General features: G+C 43.3%; 1 protein-coding gene across 1 annotated transcript in view; it reads left to right on the top strand.

Moving 5' to 3' along the window:
• Positions 1 to 9,794, top strand: part of LOC308320302 (cadherin-2-like) — a gene marked incomplete at both ends in the record, with an annotated part of 172,678 nt that overhangs the window by 25,310 nt on the left and 137,574 nt on the right. The window contains one exon of the mRNA XM_080770615.1: positions 7,412 to 7,550. Coding sequence (XP_080626741.1) covers positions 7,412 to 7,550 — 139 coding nt within the window. The remainder of the gene's footprint in view (positions 1 to 7,411; positions 7,551 to 9,794) is intronic.

Raw genomic sequence — 9,794 nt, forward strand, 5'->3', positions numbered from 1 at the left:
GACCAATGGCATTGAAATGGCATTGCAATGAACATCACTGATGACGTTTAGGTGAAAAAAGAACAGAAAAAAATAATAATAATTGAGTAATTAATTAAAATAAAATTGTTGCTAAAAAGCAACGCTGGGTCTTAGAGGGTTAAAGTGAATGGCACATCGAGTGGCAAAGCGACACAGGCAAAGTGTGTCAGGATAGAGAACAAAAACGAAACCTAAGGTTTTTTGACCCCCAGGGGTTAACTGGGGACAGGGAGGAACTCCTTATATGGTCAGCACACTCTATAGTAGAGAGGATTATCACAACAAAACAAAAAAATAAGTGATATTTGAATTAAGTGAAATCACTGACTCTACCTTTAATGTTTTGTTTAATGCAATCAGACAGGACTTTTCTGTTTGGATGTATATGGGGCTGTCGAGGCCAGAAAGTATCGTTTTTTTTGCCACTCAGTATGGGCGTTCCCGCATAACTTCCTGGTTTGATGATGATGTCACGAGCATATCCTACCCTCTATTGGGGTGTAACTCCCCACCTTCAAAACCGCACTGAAAACCCACCGGTTCAGAACTATATGCATTCCCTATAGCTGATGTGGGTTTTTTTTAACCGGTTACATGTACTGTTTTTACTGTTTTTTTAATCTTATTTTACTTGTTCTCTAATAAAGTTGGCCTTTTCTTATATGTTCCCCCCCTGGCCCCCTGCACACATGTAAAGCGTCTTTGAGTATTAACCCATTCTGACCTGAGATCAGATTCATACGAGGTTTCCACTGGACACACACTGGTCTGATGAACCCATTCTGACCTGAGATCAGATTCTAAAAAATGTCAGTCGTTCTTCGATTTTTCAAAAATAGCAGACCTACAAGCTCGTAGCGCGCCACTCGGTGGCGCGATATGAGCTTGTAGATCTGCTATTTTTCAATAGCTAAAGCATGACATGAGGCTAATACCAAAATGGGTTAAGAAAAGCGCTATATAAGTCCCAGATATTATTATTATTATTATTATTATTATTATTAACAACCACATTCCAACTGTTGGAGCCATTTTCTATTCATGATCATTTGCATTTATTCTGCTATTTATCGCCCTGCTCTATCAATTGTTTATTTTCGTGTTCATATTATAATTATGCAATTGTGATGGGTTGAATGGAGGTTTCCCCCACTCCCCTTTTGTGAAAGGTATTGTGTAGGTGCAGGGCCCCTCGCTGACAGACAGGTGACTCTCAGGCAGTGGCGTGCACAAACATTTAGAGGGGCAGGTGGTGCTCAAGTGAAAAAAAGGGCACCTTGTGCAGCGCATTTTGGGGGCGGGAACCCATTTTGGTGCTTTAGCTATTGAAAAATAGCAGATCTACAAGCTCGTAGGTCTGCTATTTTTTATCGAAGAACCACTGACATAGAAACATATAGCTTTAGATTGTGGGGGGGGGGCTAAATAATATAGTAGAAGCGTTTTTTTTAATCAAGATTTGATCAATGTCACCATGGTCCACACACTACAAATTAAGAAAAAATAAATAAAACGTTTTTAAGGGGCACATTGCCAAAAGGGCAGGGGGTGCTCTAGCACCCCCTATAGTCTGTGCACTGCGCCACTGCTCTCAGGCCCCGGACGGTTATATAGCTCAACCGTCTGGCTGAGCCGTGGGGTTCGACTCCCGATCCTGACGGCCTTTGTCGCGTGCAGTCTTCCCTCCTATATCTCTCTCCCCGTTTCCTGTCAGTGTATACTTTCAATGAAGGCAGAAAAAGCCAAAATAATATCTTTAAGGGTGTATATAGGGAAACGGAAATGGTGATCATTTTATTTTGAAGTTTCCAGACGGTTTCAACGTGAAACACACCGGTCTGAAGTTCCTGAACCAATCAGAGCGTGGCATCCCTTCAGGCGATGGGACGGTAGCTATAGGGACGGTAGCTATGCTATACGCAGGAGCATGCGTGTGTGTTTGTTTACATGTCAGATAGTTGGCCAGCTGTATACCAGTTGCGACGCATTTGAGCTTGTAGATCAGCTATTTTTGCTAAAAAAATGTTTTGCCAATTTTTAATTGGAATATTGAAGTAAAAGTTTTATTGAATTTCAAATGGATTTAGTTATAGTTATCTTATAACTTTATGAATGAAATACAAATACATTGGACATAAACAAAAGAGAAGACGATAACATTGTAATACTATAGTAATGAACTGAAATCAATAATATATCAATGTTCGGATATTAACCTGAGGGCCGGATTGCGTGATGTTGGGGGTGGCATGTGGCCCCTGAGCCCCCAGTCGCCCATGTATGGCATAGACACCAAAGCCCCCAGTAAGGCCATCCAACGTTGAAGCTACTGGCAAAATGTGGAACTGCAGCACTTTAATGGAAGTGGACGGACGTTCATGACGTCATGTGTGCGTCAGCCCGGACCTCAAAATTAAGGTCCGGGGCTAGGCTAGGCTAAACTTCCGCTCGCTCGAGCCATTGAGTTATAATTGTACTTCCGGCACACCGGCCAGATTGGCCAGAGGCGTCACATGACGTTTGTACCACTGTAGAGATATAAGAGATAGCGTGTGGTTGACAGAACTGCATTCTGGGACAGAGACGGAGAGACAGAACTGCGTTGTGTGACAGAGAAAGCAAAAACAACCTGATGTTAGAATGATCCGCTGGTCCGTCCGTCTGAAAGGAGGATCAGAGAGATGTCACCGTGCAGCTGTGGTGCTGCAGGACAAGCTGTACTGCTTTGGAGGAGACAGTGATCACATCGATGTTCACGTCTTCAACACAGTGTCTTTATGCTGGAGGAAGCTGAGCCCAGGAAGAGGAGGAGGAGGACGCCACCTAGAGGTTCCATCCAGGCGCTCTGGCCACACAGCTGTGTTGGTTGAAGATATAGTCTACATCTGGGGAGGGCTCCCTTACTGCAATGTGCTTTATGCATTTGGTGTTGACGCCTACAGATGGTTCAAACCCAGGGTTTCTGGCACTGTTCCAGAGGAGAGGTGCTGCCACTCAGCCTGTGTGTTGGAGAAGGTCATGTTTATACATGGAGGATCCACCATGCTGACTGGATGGACTACTGACATGTACAAGTTGGACACCAGCACAATGGTCTGGACTTTAATTAACACCAGAGGAACTCAACCTACTGCTACATGCTTTCACTCTGCCACCATCATCGGGACGAAGATGTTTGTATTCGGGTGGGGTCAGTACCCCCTCAGAGTGTTTGACACAGAGACCAACCTCTGGCTGAGCACACCATCTCCACAGCCTCATCCAGAAGGATGGGTCTATCGTTCAGCATTTACCTACAATGGAGAGCTGTACATAGTTGGTGGCTGGAACAATAATGATGTGTGGAAATTCAATCCAGAAACCTTCTCCTGGAAGAAGGTTGAGCCCAAGGGAAAGGTCCGGGTCCGATGTTTTAGATATGCTGCTGCATGCTGCATGGTGGGAGATCGTGTCTTCCTCTTTGGAGACACCACCCCTGATAACCTGCATGTCTTAGACTTCAGACCTAGCCTCAAGACATTATGTAAGCTGGCAGTTATTCAGTACGGTCTGGAGCAGTCGGAGCTCAGTCACGACATCAGGTGGGAACTGGCAGCCCTGACAACCAACAATAACAACCCGACGACGCCGACATGATAAAAGCATGCCTGCGATAAAGAAGGAGATATAAATAATAAAAATCACACCCGTGTGAAGTGAGGGGCGCTAATATATTAAAGTCTAACTCAGTCATGTTGATTAGGTGATGTAAAACAAACGGTGCCAACACAAACATTAAACGCCATTGACAATAAAGAGACAATATGACGTAAACGACACATTATGGCGTAAATGTTCCATTCATTGTCAATGCGTTTACTAAACAAACTTTGAACTAAAGACAAACATTAAATAATACGGGGGAAAAAATTACACTCGTGTGAAGTGAGCGGTGCCTTTGACTTGTTTGTCTGGGGCACCCGTCACAACTGCCCCTCCCTACCTACCTACGCTACCCTACCCTACCCTGCCATTTTTTAATTGGAATCCGGAGTTTTTTTTTTTCAAATGCATTTAGTTATAGTTATGTTAACTTTATGAATGAAATACAAATACATTGGACTTAAAAAAAACTAGACAATAACATTTTAATACTAGTAATGAGCTGAAATCAATAATACATCAATGTTCGGATATTAACCTGAGGGCCGCATTACATGATGGTGAGGGCCGCATGTGGCCCCCGGGGGCCCCAGTTGCCCATGTATGTTCTAGCGTGATGATTAAGTTGAAACCGAGTAATGCACTGTCTGGATGTTATCTTGAATGGGAATAAAAAGGGGGAGTATTTCTGTAATCAGTAGCAGCTGTGCTGCACGGATGCGCCGATATGGGGCATTAAACGGGTGAGCTTCATTTTTATTGGCTTTTATCGATGTGTGTATCTCTACACGTCATCACGCAGCACGTTTTCCTTTTCAGGAAGTAATAAAACAAATGTCTTTATGGACTTTTGATACAAAAACACACATACATGAGAATTTGCCCATTATTTAGGTATGCCCATATGATGACCACGGATATGGTCTAAAAGTGGGAAAAACGTATGTTTCATTTCACTACGCCTTGAAAGACAGACAGGTCTCCCCCAATGTGACACACAGACGGCGAAGCGTCACAGTTTGTTGACTGCGCTCTTGCATTGTGTGCGTGTGTGTGTGTGTGTGTGTGTGTGTGTGTGTGTGTGTGTGTGTGCATGCGCGCGTGCGTGTGCGCACGTGCACACGTGTGTATGTGTGTGTTGAGAGAGGGAGTATTTGTACTAGCCTGCAGATACATTCGTAAACCAATTTCTTCACGTCACCATAGCGATTTAAGCCCCCTCCCTGCATCTCACTAACACGCACGCACGCACGCTCGTACACACACACACACACACACAGACAGAAAATGAAACGGGGAGGGAAAATCGACCCGCAACCCAGTGCCGACATTAACGAGAACAATTAAAACCAAGCTGGGAAAATTAGAGTCGCCCTTTGCCTGCATTTATCCGCCGCTACACAGAGCTAGCGCTCGCTAATTAGCGACTCATTATAGGCTATACCTCTGCGTGTTGTTTTCTCTTCGTTTTCTCTGTCCGTGTGGCCGACGCCGTAATGAACCCAAGGAATTAAATGGAATAAATGCTGGAGTAACTAATTCGAATAATGATTATATTATTAGTTTTTGCATTAGTGCAGTATTGTGGTTGTTTAGAATTGTGGTTTCTCCCAACAGTTTTCTTTTTAAAATTATTATTCAAGGACCCCCATAACTCTTGATTGTACAACTTCCAGAGTTATGTAAGGGCCTGTAAGGGTCCATTTGGTTCCATTTGTACACTCAGAGTTACAGAGCTCTGAGTGTGTATATCAATATCTACAAGGGACGTTCAATATTTAGGGACGTTCCAATTCCTAGGGGGGGTGATTTATCGCCCTATACCCCTTGACACTCATTATGTAGGGACAAGGGGCAAGGGTTGAGGGGTATAGGGTTAAAAAAAGGAATTGGGAAAGGACCTTAAAACTGTTCGGGAGAGGAGAAAAACGAATTGTATCCCAAAATGAGTTAATAGCACGGGCAGACTCTTCACATTATAGAGCAGGGCTGCCCGCACTTTTATGACCTGGGAGCTATATACTTTCAGCAATGAATGATGAAATATTATTCCGTTGCTGTGCAGTACTTAGTAGTTTAGACAGTACTTAGTTTAGACAGTACTAGTCATTTGGTTAGACCAGTCATTAGTCCTATACAACTACAACCTATCTCAAACCCTCACCTTAAACCTAACTAACCTCCCACCTAAACATAACCTTAACCCATGTCTAAACATTAAACAATGACTACTAGTCTAAACTATAAAGTATATGCACCCCTTAAATAATTGTAGGCCTATATATACCGGAAGGGAAGATTGGAATAGTGGCGCTGGCATTACATATAAGATAAAGAGCACACTCGGAATGGAGAGGGAAATGGAATTAGTACCGTTTTGTATACATGTGTAATGCTACTGATGTCTGTGCGCAACACTCTTGAAAACAAAGTATTGCATTATTGTGGGTTTGAGCTGACAGGTCCTATTTGATGTCAATCAATGAAGTCACCTTAATTAAAGTGGCAGATTCTATTTATTTATTTTTTATATATTTTTAGGACCATGTGACGTGATCTACCTGCACAGCCTTTGTGATCTACTGGTAGATCACAATGTACCATTTGGGCACCCCTGTACTATAGAGCATGTCTGAAATAAGTGTCAGAGCTGAAATCGACATGTAAATCTGAAATGAATGCTTAAACATGTAGCTATTGTAATGTTAGAGTCCACAGAAGACATGTAAATCTGAAATAAATGCTTAAACATGTAGCTAGGTGTAATGTTAGAGTCCACAGAAGTCATGTAAATATGAAATAAATGCTTAAACATGTAGCTATATAGGTGTAATGTTAGAGACCACAGGAGACATGTAAATATGAAATAAATGCTTAAACATGTAGCTAGGTGTAATGTTAGAGACCACAGAAGACATGTAAATATGAAATAAATGCTTAAACATGTAGCTAGGTGTAATGTTAGAGTCCACAGAAGACATGCATATGAAATAAATGCTTAAACATGTAGCTATTGTAATGTTAGAGACCACAGAAGACATGTAAATATGACATAAATGCTTAAACATGTAGCTAGGTGTAATGTTAGAGACCACAGAAGACATGTTAATATGAAATAAATGCTTAAACATGTAGCTATAGGTGTAATGTTAGAGTACACAGAAGACATGTAAATATGAAATAAATGCTTAAACATGTAGCTATTGTAATGTTAGAGACCACAGAAGACATGTAAATATGAAATAAATGCTTAAACATGTAGCTAAGTGCAATGTCAGAGTCCACAGAAGACATGTAAATATGACATACATGCTTAAACATGTAGCTAGCTAGGTGTAATGATAGAGACCACAGAAGACATGTAAATATGAAATAAATGCTTAAACATGTAGCTATAGGTGTAATGTTAGAGACCACAGAAGACATATGAAATAAATGCTTAAACATGTAGCTAGGTGCAATGTCAGAGTCCACAGAAGACATGTAAATATGAAAGAAATGCTTAAACATGTAGCTATAGGTGTAATGTTAGAGTCCACAGAAGTGAACCTTTCAAGCCTGTTTTCTCAACTCGCTGTTTCTCTGCAAGACATTACTCTATATAAGCCATATATCTCCAAAACTGGTGGGTCAAACCGAACAACCAATATGTCAATTTGAAGCTATATATTTATGCTTTTCATATGACACGAAAAACAAATCACACAAATGCCTTAAATTGTAACCGTGTTTGTTTGTGTCTCTCCAGGTGGCCGTGCGCTGTGCAGACGACCGGGGGTCACCGGGGGGTCATCGGGGGGACGGTTCGTGTAGGAGGGGCTTCTCAGAGGACCGCTACACGGTGGTGGTGGACCCCCAGCTGAGGAAGGGTCAGTCTCTGCTCAACGGTCAGTTAACAAGCGCACGCACATACGCACGCACGCACACATGCACGCACGCGCACACACGCACACAAACACACACACACACACACACACACACACACACACACACACACACACACACACACACACACATACACACACACGTGCTATGGAAGGGTCAGGCCCTGCTTAACGGTCATTCTTACTCACACACACACAAACACACGTGGTATGCTCGCGCTCTCTCTCTCTCTCTCTCTCTCTCTGAAGCACTTGCACAACAGCAACAATATATTGTGCTACAAACCTCTCTCTCTCGGCGCACACACGCACACACACACACACACACACACACACACACACACACACACACACACACATACACACACACACACACGCCCTTGGCTGTGGTCTTTGGACGTATAGGACATGGTTTTGGCGGTAATCCCCCCATAGCAGAGCAGGGCGGGGTGGGGGGTGGCGGGGGGGGGTATAAGGGGGGCCGACGTTGCTCACAGATATTTGGACCATGAGGTCTGTGGAGTTTTTGTATTTTAAACAGTCTGGAGGACTTAACACGGCAACTAGGTCACTGTATGGGAACGTAGTGCGCGCGCGCGCGCGTGTGTGTGTGTGTGTGTGTGCGTGTGTGTGTGTGTGTGTGTGTGTGTGCGTGCGTTTGTGTGTGCGCGCGCGTGCGTTTGAGTACATGCACGTACGAGAAGAAAACCAGAGGGATGACCCTTAACCCATTTAGGCCCGGGAAAAAAGAAGTCTTCCGAAAGAATATATATTATTCAAAGATTTGTGTCAGCATTTAAAAAAAAAAAATAGCAGACCTATATACACATGCTCAGATCTGCTATTTTTCAATAGCTAAAGTATATACATATAATAATGCTTAGTTAAAACACCGAAAGGGGTTCCCATACAGAATGGGTTATACATGTATGAAACAAATTAACCCATTTTGGGGTTTTAAGCATTATCTTATTTACTTTAGCTGTTGAAAAATAGCAGATCGGCAAGCCATGAACTTGTATATATACGCAGGTCTGCTATTTTTGAAAAATGGTGAAAATGTGGCGCAAATCTTTGAATATATATATATATTCTTTCAGAGCAAACGTTTTTAACTCAAATCTTTGCTTCTGGGGTGGGGGGGGGGTGGGGGGTCCCTGGAACAACATATTATTTTCATATCGGGTGGCCAAATACGGATAATATTTGGGGTCCTTGCCATGAAATATTGAACACCTGCTGATACAGAAACATGAGGAATTTCAGGAAACTGTCAGGATTTAGAAGACTTTTCTTTTTTAAATTTCGACGGCATGAGGCCTAAATGGGTTAAAACCCATTTTGGGGCCGGGAACCCCTTTTGGTGTTAGCATTATGCTATGCTTTACTGTCAGGATGTAGAAGACATTTAGTGTCATTTATGTCATTTATGTCAAGCCTGCGCCTTGCGTGTGGGTGCGTCTGTGGGTGTGTGTGTGTGTGTGTGTGTGTGTGTGTGTGTGTGTGTGAGAGGGGCTGGTCAGGGGAATGTGTGTGTCTGTGTCTGTGTGTGTGTGCGTGTGTGTGTGTGTGTGTGTGTGTGTGTGTGTGTGTGTGTGTGTGTGTGTGTGTGCGCGCGCGCCCGTGCGTGCGCGCGTGCGTGTGTGTGTGTGTGTGTGGGGGGGGGGTCACTTCTCAACCTCATTAAGACATCTGCGACATTGCTGAATGATGCCGTGTTCTCCCCACAAAACGATCAATATCATTAACAATGCCCGGGTGTAATAATATCCTTTCGTGTTTGCGTGCGTGCGTGCGTGCGTGCGCGCGCGCATGAGCAGGCTGTGTGTACATCCTGTATATATATGTGTGCCAATCAATAGTTTGCGTATGCATGCAGATTGGAATGGGAGGAGGGGGATAATTACAGCTCTCTTTGCAAAAGCTGCGTGTGTGCGAGGACAGATAGGCCACTGACCCTCATCTGGTGTGCCATTGATTAGTTTTTTGATTGATCTGTCAAATCCCGCAGTGCCAATTTAGCTCTGAAGAGAGTGTATGCACCCTTGCAGTGCATGTTAACCCATTCTGACCTGAGATCAGATTCATACGAGGTTTCCACTGGGGACACACACTGGTCTGATTAACCCATTCTGACCTGAGATCAGATTCTAAAAAAATGATTTTTCAAAAAATAGCAGACCTATACAAGCTCGTAGCGCGCCACTCGGTGGCGCGCTATGAGCTTGTAGATCTGCTATTTTTCAA

Source organism: Protomyctophum bolini, assembly GCF_963924005.1.
Source record: "Protomyctophum bolini genome assembly, chromosome: 8".
Classification (NCBI taxonomy): Eukaryota; Metazoa; Chordata; class Actinopteri; order Myctophiformes; family Myctophidae; genus Protomyctophum; species Protomyctophum bolini.